This window comes from Manis pentadactyla, chromosome 1 (genome assembly GCF_030020395.1).
Source record: "Manis pentadactyla isolate mManPen7 chromosome 1, mManPen7.hap1, whole genome shotgun sequence".
Lineage (NCBI taxonomy): Eukaryota > Metazoa > Chordata > Mammalia > Pholidota > Manidae > Manis > Manis pentadactyla.
Genome location: NC_080019.1, coordinates 138460705 through 138485015, shown reverse-complemented (window position 1 = coordinate 138485015; position 24311 = coordinate 138460705). Strand labels below are relative to the sequence as shown.

The 24311-nt window shown below is 34.9% G+C and overlaps 1 protein-coding gene across 1 annotated transcript in view; it reads left to right on the top strand.

Moving 5' to 3' along the window:
• Positions 1 to 24311, top strand: part of LOC118910409 (multidrug resistance-associated protein 1-like) — a 96560-nt gene that overhangs the window by 35835 nt on the left and 36414 nt on the right. Inside the window, exons 5-12 of the mRNA XM_036881526.2 lie at positions 345 to 522; positions 8281 to 8535; positions 10773 to 10838; positions 13071 to 13208; positions 14615 to 14761; positions 16565 to 16649; positions 16742 to 16808; positions 17175 to 17301. Of these exons, the coding sequence (XP_036737421.2) occupies positions 345 to 522; positions 8281 to 8535; positions 10773 to 10838; positions 13071 to 13208; positions 14615 to 14761; positions 16565 to 16649; positions 16742 to 16808; positions 17175 to 17301 (1063 nt within the window). The remainder of the gene's footprint in view (positions 1 to 344; positions 523 to 8280; positions 8536 to 10772; positions 10839 to 13070; positions 13209 to 14614; positions 14762 to 16564; positions 16650 to 16741; positions 16809 to 17174; positions 17302 to 24311) is intronic.

Here is a 24311-nt window from a genome sequence, read left to right as displayed (position 1 = left end):
AAAAAAGGAGTCTCAAATGTCTCTGCATCCCAACTTTTATGATGAAGTTAGACCAGAACAGTTAACTATTTCATGAAATTCTGATATGAAAACTGGGAAGTAAACCTTGTACTCACAAGCCTATGAAAACAACTGTTGATTCTATTTACTTCATTATATTATGCTTGGCTAAAAATAAAGAGGGGAATGATGCCAAGTTGGACAAGTAGAAAAAAAGAACAGGTAAGAATGTGTGTGTGTGTGTGTGTGTGTGTGTGTAATATTTTGACATTTATTTGGTAAGCATTTAATTAATTCAGGTCTTAACATTTCTTGCACTTTCCCAATTTTTATACAACATTCAGGCAAATGATCATTTTCTGCGAACACCACTCAGATTTTGGATGGAGTGGCTATGGTTATGCTTTGGCACTTTTTGTTGTAGTCTTTTTGCAAACCCTGATCTTTCAGCAATATCAACGTTTTAACATGCTGACTTCAGCAAAAATTAAGACATCTGTAACTGGATTGATCTACAAAAAGGTAAAGAAATGTAAGGATTTCTGATTTCTAAATGGACTGTTCCTTTATATGCTTTAAAACAGGAGAGTACATTAAAAAGTTCTGAGGGTGCTCTTTGAACATTCATTTGTTTTGCTTCAAAATAACTTTGACCCATCAATATTGGTTGCATTAATTTCTCTATAGGGCTTTCAATAGTCTTTAAAGTCCCTGCAACTTCTAGGCAACCCTAATCCATGAAATTAAATGTTAGTTTTTGTCTACTGTTTTGTCACTTCACTCCTCAGAAAGTGAGTGTAATTTAATGGTTTCATGACTATATTTATTAATCAATAAATTTTTTTCTTTTCTTAATCATTTTTGTTCTATATACTGCCTTTTTCTTCCTCTGCTAAATTTTTTCGTGCAGTAAAGCCATCCTCCTCTATACAGTCATTATCTGCTTCTCTTTACCCCACAAAAACCTGGCTGATCCTTATACTTGTCAAAAACCTGAAGTTTAATTTGTCTTCTCTTTTAAATATCACCTCTACCATTCAGAGTCTTTATTTACATCATAATTATAAACAGAGTTTCTTCTATCCCATAGTTAATCACGAGTTATTCAATCAGCAGGTGTATTTTACATTCTTACTCTGTTACTCTGTAAATTGTGGGTACTTCAGTATTTAGAATAGAAATTTATTTACCTGTTAACACCTTTGTCATCTAAGAGAGTGACCTTTATACATTTTTGTAAAAGTTCGATGACTAAGTAAATGAAAAAATGAGCCACTTCATTCAAGAAGTTGGGGGGAATTATTAGCATTCATAATGAATGTGTGGAATGTAGATTTTATAGGAGGTCAGCTGAGCAGGAAATCTATGATGATCACATACAAAGGTTTCATATAGAATGGAAGCCTTGAAATGGTCTTTGGGAGTGTTATAGAATTTCTGTAAGTGGAATAAAATATAATTTGGTTTGAGCTGGCCATGAAGCATTATAGGCCATTTGGTCATATTTGGGCAAAATGGGGTATAGAGTGGTTTTAGGTATCCTGGAATGACACAGGACCAATTGAGCCAGGAAGCTCAAATTGCAGCAGAGCCAGCTCTACATAGCACAGACCAAATACAGGGTCAGAGACTGTCGCAGTAGTAATTCTAAAGGTTGTAAATTCTGAGAAATCCAAGTATGGAAGCAAGATAGGAGACTGTAGGAATCCATTTAAATGCTAACACTTGCTTTTGATATGTGGTCCATATGGAACAAGATGTCATTCAGTGACTAAAGCACTGGAGTTTGGGTATAGGATTTGGGTAATTTAACAAGCATAAAGAGTGGACTGCAATAGAAATTAGACCAAGATGTCAGAAATAAAAAGGAAAATCAGGTATTGTAGATGAATAAGTCCACTGCAAGCAAAAAGACCCTGGAGAAAATGGAGGAGAAACGGACTGCAGGAGGAAGACGATATGTTTCCTTTGAGAGATTGTTTAAGAACAAAGAGCACTCAGGTATCAAAGGAGTACAGCAGTCAAGTAGGCTCAGTGGCTTCTGCTGTAGAGATTATGATTTAATTTTGTAACCAGCGTTGTTAGGAAGCACTGGCCTAGTGCAGATGGATGGCACTGATAGGAGGCAGGACTTGCTTCTGAGCCTCATATGTTACATCCGCTCCTAGTGAGTTTCTTCCATGAGACTAACTGAGGTTATTAAATTGCCCCTTTCTTCATTACAGGAAGGCTTCAGGACTCTGATTATTACCATATTTAGATAACTTCAGAATGAATGCTCTCATAGTGCCATCAGATCACCCACATTAATCTGACATTAACCCTGCTTCATCAGGGACTTGTTCTTAAGCTGGGCTCAGACCTTTTTCTTAGCGGATTGTTAGGACTTTCTTGTTCTCTATCCATTCATATGACCGCTATTCGTTGGGAGTAAAGTTCAGCACTATCATTTTGAAGGTTTGGGAGAAAAACCTGAGCCTTATTCCACTTTATCACTTTGAGAGTCCTGGAGTCTCAAAACTCAGATAATGTTACGCCTTTGTCATGGTTCAGGCTCCATAAGAATTCTTGAAGGCTAAGAAACAAGGTATGCTTCAAAAGCTACATCAGTTGGTTCTGGGCTTAATGTAGGCAGTCTGGGGGCACTCCTGCTTCAAACACTGTCCAATAGAATCTTTGGTTTTAAAAATGGGTGAAGGGGCTAAAAAGGTACAAACTTTCCATTATAAAATAAATGTTACAAGTATGTAACAACGTGTAGCATGGTGATTATAGTTAAAAATACTGTATTGCAATTTGAAAGTTACTAAGAGAGGTCTTAAAAATTCTCATCATGAGAAAAATATTTCCAACTATGTGTAGTGATGGATGTTAATTAGACCTTTTGTGATCATCTCACAATATATACAAATATTGAATCATGTTGTATACCTGAAACTAATATAATGTTATATGTCAGTCATATCTCAGTTAAAAAAATAAAGTAAAAACAGGAGAGATTTTGAGCTTGGGGTGCTGACAGAGAGAACAGCTGTGAGTTAGAGACTGAAGGGCTGTTTTTCCATTGATGAAATAAAAGGATTTAAGGTGTCTGAAAAATAAAATAAAAATAGGCTACTTCTAAGAATTTTTTTTTAAATTTTCTATATCTGTACTGTTCAGTTTGGTAGCTGCTAGTCACATAAGGCTTATTAACCCCTTAAAATGTGGCTAAGAAGACTGAGGAAGTGAATTTTTTATTTCAATTAATTGAAATTTAATAAACATATGTGGCTATTGGCTATGATATTGGACAGTAGTGCTTTAAACTACATTTGTAAGCTTAAAGGTTTATTCTTACCATAATTGTGATAATTATAAAATGCAAAGAAAATTGATAAAATTTAGTTATGTTCTTTAAGATAGAGATACTTAAATGGGGTCAAGGGGTGGAGAGACAGAATCCAAATCCTGCACTTAGAGTCAGAGAGAGAATCCTGGCATATTTTTTTGCACAAAGAAGAATGAGTTCTTATAAATGTTATGAGGTCTCACCTTTGGATGCACCCTGTCTCATTGTTAGTATGGTAACCATTGGTTGAGGATCACTGGGTTAGGAAATTTTAGGATCCTTCCAGCTCTAAATTATAGGATGTCTGCGATAGCTAGGATGGTGAGGAAAAATCTCATGGTTAATATCGCATAATATTACATGATGTAAATCTGAAGGATGAATACATATGCAAAGGCTCTTCTCTTGGAAATATATGGAGTGGGAGGAGGGAAGTAACAGAAATGAGTACAAGACTTGTTCAGAAAATGATGAGTAGATTAATTTAGCTAAAAGCAATGTTTTATGAATAGGATGGTGAGGAGGGGTAGGGTAGTAGAACAGAAGGGACTGCAGCTTTTTTTTTTAAGACTTTTGAAAGATACACTGTAAAAATGTACCTTAATTCTGTAGGAAATTAGGACTCATTTAAGCCATAGGGTGGATGATCAGGAGAAAAGAATGAAATGGATAGGGTTGGAAATAAGGAGTACCTTAGAAATATTTCAGTAAAGGTATGACCTAAAAACATGGCAGTGAGTCCAGAAAGGAACAAATATGTAAAAGGGAGAATGTGAAATTGTAGGACAAATTTCATCATCAGATGATAAAACAAAATATTAGTGAATTGAGCTTAGTAATAATCAAGATATTGACAGTAAGTAGGAGGGGTGTTGAGGCTGGGAGCTACATCCTGTTCATCTGGGTCTTCTTAGAGCATAGTTTATTAATAAATGAAAGTAAAGTTTCAAAAAGTGATGAAATGACATAGCTATAGCTTTTTTATGAGAGTATGTGGACTAGAATTCATAAGAAATGAAAATATTGTATAAAAAATGTAAAATGTGGATGGAATCTAAAAATAAGTTTTGTAAAAGTGATTATTATTATAATATAATTGTTAAATGACAACTGGTTAACTTTCATTTTGATTGAAGTGTATTTATAAACTCCCAACTTTTTACACTGAGATTTTACAGAAGCAGTTGTTGCTTCTTACCTCAGTCTTGCTTTATCTCTTTTTTCAGATTAAATACTTTCTACCAAACATTTCTAGAACATGTTGTTCTGGCTACTGTAATTGTGGTGGCATAATTATTTCATATAACAAAGAAGAGGCAGTTTAGATTGTATAATTTAGCAATAAATAGTAACTAAATTGCACTTTATGTCTTGTAAACTTTGTTCCTTACAGAAATGTAAAAGTTTATTTGACAGGAAAAAATACTGAAGGAAAAATCTGTGCTACTGATGTCAAAATGCTTTGCAGAACAACATATAATTATATGGTGCCCCTTTTTTCCTTAACATTTTGAAAAGAATTAATTTTTAAAGGTATTTTCCTTTTTTATATTGAAGAAAATGTGTATAATATAAAATAGGAAAGTTAAAATAACCACCATCCATATTGCTAAACTGCAAAGATAAGCATTTTCCTCTAATACTTATTTTACATGCATATATGTATTTTTGGTATACACTGTTTTATAATCTATAATTTACTAAATAATTTGTCACAGCACATGTACTGAGGAAGTATTTTATAATATGATTTTTTCTGTATTTAATATCTTTGATTTTATTTTTAAATGCATTTTTTCTTATATATAAATTTAAATAAGTGCATAGAAGAAACTCAAATATAGATATATAGTACTTTTTCCATCGATTTACATCTTTTCTCTAGTTTGCTTTCCACTTTGCTTACCATTTCACTCATAGTATATAGGGTCTCTTTTTTTTTTCTTTTGAGAGAGGTTACATTATTTTGTAAAATTTGGATGACATTATAAAAACCTTTTTTTAAAATTCCGTTTTGCTTTTCTTATTCAAAAATAGAACATCTCACCAGTATAATTCTAATCATACTTTTTAATGGCTACATAATAGTCTTTCCTGTATCTATAGCCAAAATTTATTCAACCACTCTGACCAATGCTGCAAAAAACATTCTTGTAAAGATCTAGGTCTTGTCACAAGAGTGGAATTTCTGGGCTTAAAGAATTTTAATTTTAATAGGGATTCCAAATATTTTTCAAAAAGTCTGGAGCAATGTATATTTCTTATAGACCCATATCAAAATACCCTTCCCATATATCCTTTGTAATAATTACAACGTTGTCTTCTGATAGTAGGTAGTAGGTATGATAGAGATAGCTGCTGCGAACCCCCTACCACTTATCCCATTCTAGGCTAGCCTGTTTTATTTTGACTTTTGTGTTTGGTTGCTTTTAAGGATTTCTTTTTAAATACAATTCTAAGGGTACAAAATTACAAATTATACCAGGGTAGGGTGAGCTACTGTTTGCTAATTAATTTCAGTGGCACTGCCCAAATGCTTTTGGTTTGAAATATTTCTTTCACTCAAGAGAGATTGCCTTCTAGTTTTTTCTTTATTTTTTCTCATTCTTTACTTTTACAATAATATATATATGCATATGCACGTGTTATATATGTGTCCACTGCAACCTGTTTTAAGCACTATTATATGCATAGACATATATGTATGTTCTGTTGTAGATATAGATGTAGCGCTGTAGATATAATGCTCATATATATAATATAAGGAAACAAACTGAGAACAATCAAGTAATTTACCCATAGTCAAAAAGTTATTAAATAGAATAGCCGGTCTGGGAACCCAGGCAGTCTGGTGTAGAGATTGTGCTCCACATTAAATATATAGATATGAAAATGTATATATTTATATAATATATAAACATGTGTGTTTATATTTCATATGTGTGTTTGAGTTCCTCTTCTCCATACCTTAAATCTTTTTCTTCATCCTTTCATGTTTTAAAATATGCTTCTTCAAATTTCTGGGACTAGCTTTTGAATGTATCTAGTAGTTTAAAAATTCCATTTTACTGTAGTATCTGTTTGGATATCAATTTGAACTTTTGGTGCCTCCACTGCATTTTTTTTAAATTTGACTGTTGTGTTCTCAATTTCAGAATATCTCCTATTCTTACTTATTTTTGAAGGATATAATGTTCTTTCACATAGTTTGGTAGCCATTAAGCAAGATTATAAAGAGATATTCACATATTTTTTTCATGTTTTTGTGATCTTTTTTCCAGTAGGAGGACATTTATTTGAATCCTTGGATAATTTAGTTACTCTGAACTACTTGACCTTTTAGTATTTTCATAAATACTAAATATTATTATCTTTTCCTTGTAGAGATGTGGGATAAAATAGTTTATATTTTTATAATTATAAGTTGCTGGTGGATTCTATTAAAGATCAATAGACCTCTCTTAAAAAATATTATATAATGAAATGAGAATTGCAGTTCTTGGGATTCCATTATTACACTTGGCTGCATTAGGTGATGAGTAACTTATTAGGGTGAGACTGCAGAGCTAGATTTGAAGAAGATACAGCTGGAAGCTTAACTATTGCAGTAACTAGTATTTTTTCCTTTTTTCTCTTGTGGCAGTAGTAGTCATTCTGTTTTACTGTCAGTATGACTGTCCCCCTTACTAGTCAGTAGCAAAAATGTTTCCAATTTACTGTGCAGAAACGTAAATGAGGATTGAACACTGCAGTAGCCATAGAGCTTTGGGGGATTCTGGCACCCTGTGAGCCTTCCAGGGCTATGCAGGTGGGTCCCATGGTCCTTCCCTTACACTAAGCCCTTCTGCTTTAAACAGGGAATGTTAGAAGAGTTTCACTGACAGCCTTACGTTATTTTCCAGATGGGCATTTCCTTTGGGTTTGTATTATTCATTTATTGAATAAAGAGATTTTGACTGCCTCCTGTGTCCCATATATTCTTCTTAGTCATAACTTTCAATCTTGTCTTTATTTAAGTCCTTGTAGTCAAAATTTCTTAAAATCTCTGGTATATGAATAGAACTTTGCCAGGTTTTCCAGGCAAACACCAATTTCCCGCTATGTTTATAGTCATTCATGCATTTCACTGGGAATTTTAAATGGGTGGGCAATTAAATAAGTGAACTCTAACATCAACCTTATAAGAAGTTATCAATAGCTAAACTTAGGAATATTGAGCTCACTATACAAATATTAAATAGCATGCACAGAGAGAAAATGAGAATTGAGCTTTGGAAGAAAAGATGTATTTCTGTCTGCTCTGTGAAGCATTTCCAGTATTCTTATCTCTCTAAATTCCCATGGCCCTTCTTAGCTGTTTTTACAATCTTCCTGTATTTGAGGTGTCTATGGGGGAGGTAGAATGGACTTCACAACTAGACTGTAATCTCCTTGGGAATTGGGACAGTGCCATTTAAAAATTTTCCACAGTTGGAAGCATAATACTATTCATCAGCATTCATTAGATTCACTATATTCATTAGTATTCATAATACTGTTTATTCACTGATTCATTTGTGTACTTTGCATTGATAAAATTTAGATGGTTAAGCCTTAAAGGGGTGCCAACAAATAGAGGGGAGCTTCAATATTAGAAATCTAGAAAATTTCTTTTGTAACTTTGCGATGAACAAGTTGTAGAGGGTTCTTGGCGAGCATATTTGCTTGGGAATCCAGATGTTGCTTTCTACTGATACACGGTAAAGTCAAACACTTGCACTTTGGTCAACAATTGTATTTTTCTCATTTAAAAACATTGAAAACATATCCGCACTACATGATTGAAATATATAAGTAATCTTGTATATTTCTGAAATATATTAAAAACTGGTATTAAAAGTTTCTATTGTTTGACTAGAGAGATGCCCTATGATCTATAGAATGCTAAATATTTGATCCTCTTTTTCCAGGCCCTACTTTTAACTAATGTTTCTCGAAAAAAGTTTTCAACTGGGGAAATTATTAACCTGATGTTAGCTGATGCCCAGCAGCTCATGGACTTGATGACAAACCTCAATCTTCTTTGGTCAGCCCCTTTTCAAATCCTGATGGCCATAACGCTCCTCTGGCAGGAGCTGGGCCCCGCAGTGTTAGCAGGGGTGGCTGTCCTTGTGTTTGTGATACCGATTAATGCTTTAGTTGCAAATAGAGTTAAAAAGCTGAAGGTAAGAAATGACTGCCTCATGTTACATGTGTGTCAAACAGAAGCTGAGATTTCTTACTTGAGTTGACAATAACCATCTAGCTAATTCTACATATATATGGAATTAATACAGATTTATCATTCATTCAACCCAGTATCAATTGGGCATCTACTTTGTCAGCCACTGTGTCAGCCATAGGAAGTACAGCACTGAGGAAAACTGACAAGTTCCAGCTCTCGTTGGGCTAGTGGAAGAGGTAGGCATCAAGCAAGTAAATAGATACACAACACAATGCCCGCTGTTAATTTGTGTATGAAGAAAAATAAGTTAGGGTAAGATGACAAAGTAACAAAGAGTGCCATTCACAGAGAGGGACAGGAGAGTCCTCAGGAAGTATATGATATATCAGCAGAGTAAGGGAACAATCCATGTGGATGACTGAGGAAAAGATATATCAAGTGAAGGGAAGAATGTGTGTGCAGCCTAGAGATAGGGCAGCTTGGTTTGTCTGAAGAATGGTGAGGAGGCTAGAGGGCTGCAGTGAGCAAGGAGTGACTGCATGCAGCAGTGGGCAGCAAATGCTTAACTAAATCAATTTTAATATTCTTTCTTTACAGTCAATCATTCATCTTACTGTCAGTTTATTTTTTGACATATGTCATGTGCTGGACAGTGTGCAATATGCTTACTGTAGGAATGAGAAACAAGACATAGTTCACTGCACTAGAGGAAACCACACTGTGAAGGGAGAGATAGATGGTTTCACATGTTAAAGTAACATACACAGATGCTGATGTATTGCTTATGACACTATTTTAAATGGATCAAAGATTAATAATATCTATGTACCGACATGGAAATGTGTCAATTGTAAAATTAGGGGATAAATAAAGAAACTGATGTATATGTGTTTGTTTGTATATTATGTATACATATTTTTATATGTTTATATGTGTGTATATTTAAGCACATATATATATATGTTAATCCATTTTTTAAAACGTGACTTTACCTATGTACATGGGTATGATAGAGATAAACAAATGCAGATATATAGATATAGATATAAAATATATTTGCATAAACATAAAAATAATCTAGAGATAAATCATCAGTTTTTTAAGAATACTTACCTGTAGAGTAGAATTAGATGGAAGATGGAAGTAGGGGCCAGCTTTTACTCATTACTTTAATACATTTAAGTGATGAGAATTTACACTTTCTTTTATGTATTTTTGTATTTTTCAAATAAATACCAGATGACTAGTCTTTAAAGATAAGAACTAGAAATGACATATAATTATGAATTACTAAATACACCAGTATTTAGAATAACAGGTTATAATTATAATGAATACTTTTAAAATAGTTTTAAAAAAATATTCTGGATTTTAAATAATTTAAAGTCAAATTCTTAGAAATGAAAATAGATTTGGGGGACCTTAATCTGGATTCTTAAAACCTTCAAGGAGACTGCAGTATCATTTACAAATATACTAAACAGAAAATATACCTTTAAACATTTAAAACAATATTACAGTTATTAACTTGTGAATGTGTACTTTGTTAGGTAATATAAATGTTAATTAGTATATATAACATAATTGTGGTAATATTATTGGGGGAAGCTTACAAGTTTCCAGGTAATATCCAAGTAAAAAATAATATAAATGTTGAATATTTGAATAAATGTACAATATTACCTAATATTTGCAGGGTCACTATTTGAAAAATAAAAATTTTAATCACTCTAATTTCCAAAGGACTAATAACACTCAAGATTGTGTACTTGCAATACAGAGATCTTTATTGTTATTCCTGTGATACTTGTTATTTTATGTGTATCTATTATATATATCTGTTATTATATATATATGTGTGTGTGTAAAATATAATATATGATATATACATATATAATGATAGAGTTTGGGAATTTTATCCCATTTTAATAGAATATGGATGTTATAATTCAACTTTAAACAAGTTATGTCTAAATAAATATAGTTTCTACTATTTTGGAAAATATGAACCCTCTTTTTATTCTACTGCTAGCTACTTTTATTTTTAAATATCTTTTTATGCTATTTTCTAACATTATCAATACAATAATGTTGTATGAATATTATAAGATCATTTACTTCTACTAAATATTATATAAAATAGAAGGAATACACTATTTTTTAAATAGCTGTGGCCATGTAAGTTAAAGTATTAGCAACTTTTATCAAATATGCTTTCATTTTTTTTCCATTAAATAGAAAAGCCAAACAAAGAACAAAGATAAACAGATAAAACTACTCAATGAAATCTTACATGGAATTAAGGTAATATAAAAGGGATATGCTATTTTACTATTAGAATATAGCAATGTTAGTCTAAATGAAGTTATTACCATTCTCAACATCAGAGTAATTATACATGTATAATTGTTGGGAGATTGCTTCAGATTTCAAATGTATAGTAATTGTTATTGCTAAAATAACCTTTAAATGAAGTCAAATAAAATGCAGGTATTTTCTTTCTCTCAACAGCTAAATACAAATATACCAAAAAGCAAAAATAATACTTGTTTTAAGGATTAGATAGAAGAGATGGAATGAAGCAGGCAAGAGTGGTAATAACACTGTCATCAGGGTGAAGACAGGTTTTTTGAAGATGGGTTAAAGGGTTGAGATGTCATTCAGGTTCTTTTATGTGGAATAGAAATGATCATACAAATGCTTTTCTACAAAAGCCATGTTGCAAATTATTTGTTCCCTAGGAAAACTAACTACCCCTGCCAATGCCACTAATATTTTGTCTGTGATAAAATGAGTGAAACCTCATGAACATACATATATGTGTTTCTGTGTGTGATTTCAAATCCTATTGCCCCTAGATTATACCTCACCAGATTTTTCTGAGGGGCAATATTTGCAAAGCCTACATGGAATTTCCTTCTGGCATTGACAACTGCATAGAAAATTCTCTCTCTCTGGTGTATTTATCATTATATATATAGGATATACCCATTATATGTCCACATTTGATTCACCTTAGAATCAATAAATTGCTGCATTGTGCAGTGTAAAACTATCACAAAATTATAACTTACTGAAGTGAAAATCATTGTTAGATTAAAGATACCTGGAAAAGAAACTGATATCTACTTATTTTTCTGAAATCAAGGGTAGCTTTCAATAGTTCTGAAATTTAATCCAGATTATTTAATAAGGCCACACATCCCCAAAATAATATGATCCAAATGCATTTTACATCTCTTAGTGAATTAACTGGAAGCCTCTGCATCCAAAGTATAGCAGTGTATATTTATAGGTTTTAAATATTGATATTCATAGAAAGAAATTGCTATTATCAGAAGTACCAGGAAAATGTAGATTAAAATGAAAGAACATTCCCTCCCGATCTGAGCAAAGTCAAAGATTTGAAATAGCAGTCCCAGCAGCCAATACACTACAATATTAGTAGAGGTCCAAGTAGCAGTCAATGAAGATTGTTTAAAGGTGTGGGCAGCCAGCAACCTTGGGGTCTGATAACAGGTGCCATTAAGGTTCTCTCTGATAATGATAGTAGCTACCATTTAGTGAACATTTTCTGTGTGTCACACACTGTACTTATCACTTTATATCTGTTTTCCCATATAATTCTTATAAACCCCAAGAAAAAGATCTCTCATCCCCATTTTACAAATAAGGAAACAAAGTCTTCTAGTCGTTAAAGTGTCATGTCTAAGTTTACAGAGCCAGTGAGAAATTGTTAGGGTTCTCCAGAGAAACAGAACCAATAAGTGTGTGTGTGTGTGTGTGTGTGTGTGTGTGTGTGTGTGTGGTGGGGGGAGGTGGGTGGGGAAGGGAGAGAGAGAGAGACACCTCAGTCTTTTAAGGCTTTTAACTGAGGACCATCCATATTATGGAGAATAATCAGCTTTACTCGAAGGCTACTGATTTAAATATCAGTCACAGCTAATGAATACCTTTACAGTATCTGGTATTTGATCGAACAAGTGGGCACCATAAACTTAAGCAAACTGACACCTAAAATGAATCGTCACAAAGAGATAAAGCTAGAATTTGAATGTAGGTTTATCTCACTCTAAAATGCATGTGGCGAGCACCACTTTCCAATCCTACTTCTCAATGTATTCAGTCTCAGAAAATAGTTTACAATCTCAGAGCACCAGTCACTTTTCAGAAAATGGCTTGAAGTCCCATGCCATCAGTCTTCAAGAATTAGGAGGCCAGGGATAGGAGCTTAACTATTAAGAGATGGGGAGTGGACAGGAGTGAGAACTGGACTGGCAAGAAGAGAAACAGGATGGAGCTAGACAGAAAGTGCTATGGAGCTTATGTTGAGAGTTGGGGTGTTGCCAAAGTCTGGCTCAAGAAAAAGCTGTTGGTGGGGAAGAGGGACATAAGGCTGAGGAGATGGTGATTTCTTCTTGCTACCCGCCCACCTCAAAAGAACCATAATTGAGGGAAATATTTTGACATGGTAGACAATAGGAGTAATTTACTTTATGAGTGTACCACCTTTTTATTTTTAACTGACTTTTACAGATCCTCAAACTTTATGCATGGGAACCCTCCTACAAAAAGAAGATTATAGAAATTCGAGAACAGGAATTGGAATTTCAAAAATCAGCTGGATATCTTGCTGTATTTTCTATGCTGACATTAACTTGCATTCCATTCTTGGTGTGTACAATATATCCTGTTTCAATTTTCAAATTTGATTTGTAGATTCACTTCAAATTACCTGGAATTTAATTGTCCATATATGACTAAACATTTTCAAGGAATGCAGTCATTAACTTACGTAGATTAGAGAATGAAAATTTTAAAGGGGAAGATGTTATGTTCATTCTCTTTGGTCCATATTTTTTATATTTAATAAAATTTTATTTCATTGTTAATTTCTCAGAGATTGAACATAATGCCTTCTTAGTCTTAAAAAAAATATGACCTGAATTTCAGTTTCATTTCAGCTCTAAGATTCTTTATTTGTATGATTAATCCCTTTTAAGCAAGATCCAAAGGTACTCCCTACTATAGAGAGTTGGGAAGGGAAGTAACATTTGCTGAGTGTTTCTTATGGTATGCCAGCAGTATAGACATTGCATTTTTTCTTGCAATAATAAAGCATTACTTTTCTCATTTCACAAGAGGAAGTAGAAGTCCATAGTAGTTTGGAAGCATCCTCAAAGTTACAGAATTAGTATTTGGAGGTGAATTGATATGTACTGAGGTCATTCTCTTTCTATCACATCGTTTAAGCACTGGGAACCCACGCTACTTAAACTAGAGTATAAATTGCTTTTAAGCATGAAGCAGTGGGTGAGAGCCAAAGGTAACCAACCACATGTAACTGAACCAGCAGCTTTAATCAAAACTACCGCTCCTGGTAGTGATAGGACCAGGGGAAGTTCCATATGTCTTCCTTGCTGATAATTTAAACTATATATATTTTTTATTTAAACATGGGTATTAGGAAAGTAAAAGTGATATTTATATTTAAAATACTTTGGTAAAAATGTCCAAGAAACATTTGCTTAAGACACTCCTATGTGCATGATAAATAGTCAATACAGTCTCATGCATAAGTGAACTTTTCTACCTTTCTTAAATGGAACCTGTAGGGGCAAACATAAAATCTTATCAGTCATGATTTATTCATACTTCCTTCAGTTAATTTTATGGCACAAGGAAAGTATAAATATTACATGTGAATCAGAATGCACACACCACTGGAAAATAAGTTTACATAAAATCCCTTCTTGAAGAAAAGATGGACTTTAAATGGGAATATTAACTCTAGTAGGAATATACAATGTCTTAAAAAAGGGAGCTGACCCATATGATCTCAAGGATGTCATTGTCTAATGTACACAATTGTATGATCTGTACTAAACATGTATTTTATATTCTTCAGCATTAGTACTGAATAGTACTGAATTTCAGTAAACAACAAGAAAGGTTATTATAATTTTCTTCCCCAATTTTTATAACTCATAAAGTTGAATATTAGTTTGTAACTCATATTTTTTGTGACTCATAATGTTAGTATTGAATAATTTAAGAAAATAACATTTCTCTCTTTTTAGGTGTCCTTGGCAACATTTGGCATCTATTTCTTACTGGATGATGGAAACATTTTAACAGCCACTAAAGTGTTCACATCTGTGTCTTTGTTTAATATTTTAAGGCTTCCTCTGTTTGACTTACCAACAGTGATCTCAGCTGTGGTCCAGGTATATCCAAAGTATTCTTTAACCAAAACATTCCTGAATTGAAATCTATGACTTTGCATTTCTATTTCTTTGTCTTTTTCTTTCTTTATTTTATTTCACTTTTTGAGGTTGTTTCCACTGCTTTTAAAATTAATCTCCCTGAATTAATGAGTAATAGAGAAGATTATAGAATGGAAGGAAACATGTCTTCCTTGACTGTGTTTTTTTTTTTTTCTTTGATCAGAGAGACTTTTAATTATTTCAATATAAGATACTGGTTTGTTTGTTTTTTTAGCTGAGTGTTAGTCTATTTAGATTTTTAAAAACTGGTGTGAGATACTATGCAATCAAGGGTTCATTTTCTGTTTTTAGTTGAAAATTTTTTAACTATGTGCTTCCTATAGAGCTGGATCTGAATGTTTTCCCAGGGTTTAGCAGCATTTCATCTACACTGAATGAATAAAGTAGGGAGAAAAGTGAGTGCATTGATAATACCAGGCTGCCAACAAACCGTGTATGATGTTTCTGGTTCAGCCTTCCTTTATTGTCATCTCCAGTCACTGCAGGCTCTTCCGATGCTATAATGAGTAGAAGGCTGCTAAAACCACAGGGATTATAAAGAAGTGAGTTCATAGCTCCCTCTGCCCTGAAATGTTCTCAATTAAATTTTTTGAATGTCAGGTTTGGGTTGTCTGGGTGTCCCACATCAAATCCTTCAACTCAAGTCTGCGTTCATAAACAAAGTGATCCTTTGCTTATTGGAACCAGCTCTTTCATCTAAGAACTTTGCCTTTAAAATTTTACATTAGTTGGATAAAGAGTAACACAATTACATGGTAAACACCAGTCAAGCCATTTTTGTTACATCATACTTTTTTCATATTATTTTACTAATAATCACCAACAGAGGGCATAGTAGTAGTATCAATAGGGTGCTTTTTACAATCATTTCACAGCACACATCTAAAGAAAATGTCATTCTTAGAGTAACAGTTTTGTGCTGCTTTTGAAATTAGAATCTAGCTAAGGATCTGGTATCTCAGTGGTCTCTAACTCCTGGTGATATGTTACTGCCTTCACTAAATAAATAAAGAGAACAACTGTCAAAGAAATAAAAGAAGAAGAAAAACAGAAAAACAGCTAGCCCTGCGTACTGATATGACTCACTTGGTAAACAAAACCACAGCCCAATTACATCTTTTTTTTTTCTTCGCCCCAGGACCAGCCACTTTACCAGTGGCAAATAAAGGTTTCTGCAACAAATATAAATATTGAACTTTCCAATTACATCTTATCTATTAAAAATAGATGTCTCCTAGCATAAAGTGAATAAAAATATACTAGAGATTCATGGAAGTCAGTTTCAGTGGAAAAAAATGAAGTTATTTATCCTATTGTAGCTAAACATTTTATAGCTATTTTACTGTAACCAAAAGTAATTACTGCCAAAACTACTATTTTAAATATACTCAGAAGCAGAATTCATTCAATAATCCTGAAGTTGCTTTTAAAAATGAATCTTTTTATAATTATAAATTACTGAGTTATTATGGCTTTATTAGAGCATTGAGGAATTTTTGTTTCTTAGTCTCATGACTTCCTGCAGATTGGACATTTGTTTTGATCTTGATTCTTGCAACTTTCCTTATCTTTAGGTATTAATTTATTTATAAACATGAAAACAAACTGTACTTGCTGAAGATTCATCTCAGTATCTTGAATTTGCATGAAAAAATGTAATCATGCTATAAATCACAGTAAATGCTTCTTAGTTTAGATTCTACTTAAACTCCAAATAAATTCCATCTGCGTTTATTTTTCTAGACAAGAATATCATTGGGTCGTTTGGAAGATTTTCTCAACAGTGAGGAGCTTCTTCCTCAAAATATTGAAATAAACTACACAGGAGGTTAGCAGTTCTTTGAATTCAATGTTTATTTGACTTTTGGGTTGAAGATAACTGGTTCTAAAATGCTTCATTGTAATTATTTTTCTTCCCAGATCATGCTGTTTGTTTTACAAATGCTTCCTTCTCCTGGGATAAAACAAGGATTCCAGTATTAAAAGAGTAAGTCATGGTTTGGAGAAAATTAGAAGCAAGGATTTTTTTAGCATTGAATTCTATAATATTGCATAGTTTTATTTCTTAGAGTTTTTAAAGCAGAAGATGAATATATTGAAATTTACCAGACTTTTCTTAAGCCTCTCACTGTACTTATCATTTTTTATTTTTTTGCTTTCTAACACTTTTTTCTATTAATTTCCTCTGCAGCATTCATTTGCATTTGGAAGGTCGGGTGTTTGTAGAATGATGTATCATCATGTGAATAGCAGCAATGTTAAGAATGGTGCTCAGTGCTGTAAATTGTCTAGGATGATAGAATCAACTGTAAGAAGAACTTCCTACATCATCTCTCCCTTTCTTACCCTGCAGCTTAAACATAAAGATTCCAGAAGGAGCTTTGGTGGCTATTGTAGGGCAAATTGGGTCTGGAAAATCATCTGTGCTTTCTGCCATTCTCGGGGAGATGGAGAAACTTACAGGAGTAGTTCAAAGAAAGGTAAAGCCAATGATACATTCCTCCCACATCTCCTAGTATAATAGGCAACAGCCAACACACTATTAATGTCAATAAGAGTTTATCAAACTGAATTGAGGATGCAAGTATTTAATGGGCATTTCTAGTTTGTAACAAACATTTCAATTTCCACAGAAATTGATTAGCTATGGATGGATTAGTAACAAAATTCTGTCCTCCAAATACTTCAGCAAATCATTTATGAATGCTTATGGTAATTGTTTGGTGATACTAACTGAATTGCAACCAATTATAGAGAAATGAATGTGATTTATACTTTAATTGGATTAGGTTTCTAATTATTATTCATTGCAATGTTCCCTACGTAATTGCAGCCATTTCATTTCTAAGAAGTTTTATAATTGGTCATGGGTAGGATCTTTGACCTAGAAAAACTTCAGAAAAATAACAATATTAACAGCTGACACTTAAATTTTAGCTTTTGGACAATGGAGAAATCTACTTTCAGCCATTTGTTCTATTCTTCAAGGTCAATAGAAATAGGAATTCAACAAGATCTTTCTTAATCAGCTGTTTCTTTCTGAAGCACTAGTCTAGCTAACGAGTTATTCTTTAGACCTAACTTTTAAGTAAAATAGTGGTCTAATCCCTCCTTACTTCTGACAAGATGGAGAAGCTCTACAGTTCTGAGACCAATTTCTTCAGTTGTTCCAAGAAAAATGAACTCCAACTCCTTTTATTTTTCTTCATATCTTTCCTGATTCCAGTTCTTTAATGATAATAGTTTAATTTATTCTTTTCTCTGTCAGGATTACTATTACTTAGTTTAGGGTCAAGTATGATTTCTAGGACTTCTTCTGATGATAGGATTGCACTTTATAAATGCCACGATTGTCAGGCAGCTGCATCTGGGGAGGTCTGTCCCTCTGCACTAGGTGAAACCTCAATCTGGATGGGGGAGGGTTCTGGAGTCTGAATAAGAAAGAATTCTCGCGTGGGCCGTACAAGTATGGGTGAGGAAGGAATTCATTAAAGCAAGAGTAGTGAATGGCAGCAGGCATGCAGGCTGCAGAGAGGGAGGCAAGGGAATTTCATTGAACTCCTGCTTTGCATAGAAAAAATCCCTTGCCAATTCAGGGTCCTCTGGCATCCAGCATCCACTTGAATCTGCACTGTGTGAGAACTAAGCCCCTGCCACCCCAGGATTTGGAGGAACCACAGAGCACTGGATGGAATGAGATTATGTTCTGAGAACTTCCCAAAGGCACAGAAAGGAGACTTTTGGGCAAGGTCTGATTTAATACTAAAGAGCATGATTGTTCAGCTGCTGTCACATCCAGGTCACCCAGGTGACAGGAACTTGCATGCCCAAATCAGAGATCTTAGTAACCCTCTCCTGCTTGTCTGAAGTAGGACAGAAAGAGTGAAGACGTGTGCTTAGTTTTAGAATATTGAATGAAATAGCAAAGTAACAAAGAGGCTTACCACTGGGAAAGCGGTCTCTTATTAACCTCCCAAGAGGCTTGGAAGAACACAGAGACAAAACACAGTTAAGTGAGCAAGAAGACATCTTTATTTATGGCAAAGTACATATTGAAGAAAGGGGAGTGCTGGCAACCTCAGAGAGGAGGCCTGCTTAAAGTTTAGGATTTGTGTCTTTTAAGGATTTCAAGAATGGGGCAAAGGGTGAGGGGGCATAGGCTCAACATGTGGTCTCATGATGTCTGTCTCTGGAGAAGACATTACATCATTATCCATAGTCAGTCCTCTAGATAGTCTATAAGATAAACTTAACACAAGGAATTTATTGATCCTGTTATTCTCCAACATAGTGGTTATCCTCAAGCAGTAGAAACATACTATTTAGGACTGCTTGCCCTACCTTAAGATAGGGTCAGTTGTTGGCTAATTATCATAAAGAATGTTAGGAATATTACCTCTTAAATCCCTGATTTTTAAAATGGAATCTTCGCCTTAAGATGGTATCCCTCCTGTACTTACTATACTATTTATATTTTCTCACTTTTTCATCATAGGCAGGAAAAATTAATCTTGATGCTTGTCCCATGTCCTTGCTCTACCTACCTCACCAGTACTTTTTAACCTGAAGTATATTATCTTTGTAGCCCTATGCTCTTCATAATGATTGCCATCAGCCATTTGTCTATAGTTCAAGATGACTATAACTTTTCCTAGGCCAGTGACTATCCTTTAAAAATATAGTGATTGTCATATTGGTTTTATTTTCATTTAGTTCCTTCAGCTATTTTCACCAATCAATTAGTACCTTGCAATTAGTACCAAGGAAACAAATACAAATATGATATTGCCTTCTTTTTACAGAGTTCATAGTATAGTGAGGGAGATACTAAGATCAATCATAATAAGTGTTTAAATTAGATATAAAAAAAGAATCAAAGTATAAAAAATAACAAATTCTGCTTTGAAGAGTTAGAAAAATAATCAGAGAGTAGTAGCCTTTTATTTGATCTTGAAAAATAATTAGGTATTGATCTAGATAAAAACAGCATCAATTCTTGGTTCCACTTAATGCACAAATGATACTAAGCATAAAAGGCTAAGGAGCAGATTAAATAAGATAATGTGCAGAGACCTAGCCTAGTTCCTGGAACAGAGTCACAGCTCCCTATGAATGTTTATGGTTATTATTGTCTTCCTCATGATCGTTGAGGTGCTCATGGTAAGATTTAAATATTATTTCTGATACCTTTGACAGTTTGTGACTAAGAAAGTGTTCATGGTGATGAAAAAAAACATACCAATGCTATTTCTAATCATAAAAGCAGAGAGGACACCCTATGTTTATATTTAGCTAGAATCGTCAAAGAAGGAGGATATTTTCTGTCCATGTAACTGGCCACTTTATCCACAATATCCAAGCCCATTGGTCTAGGTCAGTGGCAGAATTTGAAGTATCATACTGTGAATTATTTCCCAAAACATTTAAACCCTAAATTTGTAAATGTCATCCTAATTTTCTCTAGTACTAATAATCATAATAACAACATGGCAAACTTAACGTTTAGTCTACAAAGTGCCTCGGTATACATCTTTCTGTTTCTCAAGGTTTCACATGAGCACTTTTTTGTGGCATACCATCACAATGTTCAAACTCCCTATTCCCAGTGTCAGAAGACTCACACCAGGCTCCATTCATGCAGAGTATTCAGTTTTCAATTATCTTTGGTGAAACATAGGAGATCTAGAGACCTTTTTTGCATTAGCATAACTTCTATTGTAGTTTCATTATTAAGAATGAAATGAAGCAAAAACACATTTTCAATTGTATGTGAGAGGCAAACAATCATAAAAATGAAAGGAAAAATTTTTCTCTCTGTGGGAATTGATTAACTCTTTTTCAGCTCCTGTTATATCATTACATGGAACCCATACCTCACAATAGTGGTCAGTTTCTGTTTTATATTATATGACATTTTTTTCTGTTCTTCAGTCTTTTCTCCTGTGTTGTCCTCTGTTCCCCCTTATCTTGTCTAATATGTAGCAAGTGTTCAATATCTCTATCACCCAAGGTCTGATTTAATATGCTATTATAATCAAAGGTTATTCACTAGGCAAGTCAATTCAAGAGCAATTACTTTTGTGTTCAAGATCAAGTCAGATCAGAATTATATTGTTTTGGATCAAAAGCCATTCTACATCTCACACACTCAACAAAGAAGAATTAAAACTTAATCTTTTGATCCTTAAAGTAGTTGATAGAAATCAAAAGGCTAATAGTTACATATAGATCAGAAAGAATTTTTAAATGTTTGGTATTGTTATAGAATGTGCAGTAGTCCAAATAAACACTCCAAAATCAATGTTTGGGTAGAGTCCATGGGGCAGATTGAATGATAAGTCTCTAGTTCAAATACTGTGGACCCTTTACAAGAAAAGAAGGGCTAGTTAAGAGGACATTTTATACAGCAGACTTTCATATATTCAGGAATCATTTCAAGATATAAAATCATCAAAGAACAAATTTAGGAGCAGTGAGTATGTAGAAGACACAGCGATGTGCTGCCCTTCTAGGAAGGACTTGTCACCCAGCTATGAGAGTACAAAGGCAAGTCAGCAGACCCCTGAAGGGTTGGCCTCAGCTGCTGAGAGGCCTGGCTGAGTCCTCTCTTAAAGGCCAGGCCAGTTCAGCCTAACATGGAACAACTTTGAAGGGTAATACTCTTCCAGCTCATGGAGGGTTGGCCTAAGCCTTGTCGGATTTGGATCACAGTGCGATTTCTCCCTCTTTCTGATCCTTCCTCTTTTCCTCCTACAATAATTAATCCCTGGGTTCCACAACTCCTTTTGGGTTCCTGGACCCAGTTCCAATGTGTGTGGTGTGGAGGGGGTCTTCCTAAACACGACACCAAGCAATTCTCGACCACCAGCAGGGCGTCTGAAAACTCAATTCTGATGCTATCTGCAGGGAGATGGCACCAGATTCCCAGAGGTTAAGGGTCCACCCTACAAGACTGACCTCCACACCCCTACTCCACACCCAGTCACAAGCCCTAGGCTGTTACCTGTGCTTCTGACCAACCAGCTACAGATTTGAGGTTTCAATGACCTCCCACTCAGGTTTGATAATTTCCTTGAGTGACTCACAGAACTCAGGAAAACACTTCCATTTACCAGTTTAGTAAATGATACTGTAAGGGATTGTAACTCCTGGGGGGAAATGCTGGGGCAAATATCTTTGAAACCAAAATCAGTCAAAGGGAGAAATAAAGTGGGAAAAAAACCATTTATTTCTTACAAGCAGTCCACTTCTTTCCCATGTCTCTTGCAACCCAGCTGCAGAAGAGACCCCACCCAACCTCTCTGGTCCAGATATTCCCTACTGGCCTTTGTAATTACCTATTGATAGGGAGATGAACTACTTCTCCCTACCCCTTGGAAATTCCTAATGATATGTAGGTGGACTACTTTGTTCCACCCCTTGGAAACGCCTATTGATATGGAGTTGCACTAAGGCCAGGTGAGAGATTCTGGAAATACCTACAGGATACAAATTAACAGCCAGATGATGAGATGTATAGGGCAAAGTCCCAAATAAAAGGAGCCTCTATCCTTGTGGAGCTTGGGGCCTGGTTCAATTGGCATGTGTAAGCATTCTGGTTCCCCAAGCATGGAAGCTCTCTCCAACAGAGAAGCAGGATGCAAAATGGATGATCTGCTCCTCTCATGGGCTTTTGTGAGGGCTTCACTGCATAGTTAAGATTGACTAAATCACTGGCCACTGGATAATTTAACCTCCTTGGGTTGAGTCCAAAAGTCCATTAACATGACAAGACACCCATTTTACTTTTAAGAGTCTGAAGTATTTTCAGGAACTGTAAAGAAGACGAACTATACTTGGGGAATATATATATTTAGTCATCTGAATGATCAAATACATATTTCTTATAACTCATTATATTGCAATCCCAAGTAAACAACTTGCAACTTAGACACATATGTTGAAGCCCTAATGTTAGGGGGTTGAGTTTGTTCTCCTCGGTTCTTGTCCCCGCTGCAACAAAAAATTGAAGGGTAGAGACATAGTGGTGAAGCAGAGCAAAAGCTTTACTTGAATGCACTCTAAGGGAGGAATGGACAGAGTCAAGGTAGACAAAGGCAGGCTTACCTGAATAAAGCAGAGAGGAAGGGAAGCTCATTGATGGGAACTTGCAAGCTCAAATCAGAGCTCTTGTTAGCCCCTCCTTACTTCTCTGAGGCAGGACAGAGAGAGAGAAGACTTGTGCTTAAAGTCTGGAAAATAGAATGAAATACGGAAGTAACAAAGACACCACTGGGAGAGCACAGAGACAAAACATAATAAATTGAGCAGTAAGAAGTCTTTTAAAAATACACACTCCAAGAAAGGGGAGTGTGGGCAACCTCAGAGAGGAGATGCATTTAAAGGCTTAGGATTCTGTCTTTTAAGGCTTTCAAGAATGGGATAAAGGTAAGGGGTCAGGGGGCATAGGTTTGTCATGAAGATGATGCCAGGGTTCTTGTTTGCAGAGCTGAAGAATGAGCTTCACAAACACTCAAGGTAGGAGAGCAAGGTACAGGCTTTTATTTAGAGATAAAGTGAGACGAAAGAGCTCCTGGCTTATGCTAGGAGGGTACAAGAGAGCCCGTAGTGGTACGTTGTCTAGGGGGTTTTATAGGCAGTTGAGGATTTTTCGAGAACATGAAAAAAAACTTAGGGGTGTGGACTTGCATCAACTGCCCTGCCCTCAAGGTGGGCTGGGCTTTTGTCTGTCTGCTAGGGCTCTTCACAGTGAAGTCATGGGTTATGCTGAGATACCCTTGCAGAACACTCAAATATTCCAGGCCAAGTTGCTCCTGGCCTTTTGACCTTTAACTGATCTCACTGAAAATGTCTATATTCTTAGTCTGGTATCTTTCCCTAGAGAATTAGTGTGACCTTGACTTTGCATAATGCTTAGCACAGAGTTTCAATGGGGACTTCTTTGCCCATTGTTACATTGCTCTGACTGTAAATATTCCTCCCTGCCTTTCCCAGAGGCCCTCACCCTACTCTGACTACACCCATGGTCCCTGTCTCAAGGTCTCATGATGTCTATCTACGGTGAGAGACAATATGTCATTATTCATAGTCAGTCTTCTAGACAATCCTGTAGGATAAACTTTCTGTTTCTCTCCAAGACAATGGTTACTCCCAGACACTGGGAACGTATCAGTTAAGACTGCTTTCCTTCAGATAGGTTGTTGGCTGATTACCCAAAAACAGGCCAGGAATCTAACTTTCAAATTCTCTTTCAAAATGGAATCTTAGCCTTAAGATAAGTCCCTCCTGTTCTTATTATGCAATTCATATCTTGGCATTTTTTTAAGGAAAATTAATCATGATGCTTGTCTCTGCTCTATCTCACCTGTATTAGCTAGAGCAAGTCTCAAGGTCAGCCCAGATTCAGAGCTTGTGGAATGAACTCACACTGCAGAGGGCATTTAACTCTGAATCCTTCTGGCTCTCTGGCTTTATCTGGTTAACTCCCTGA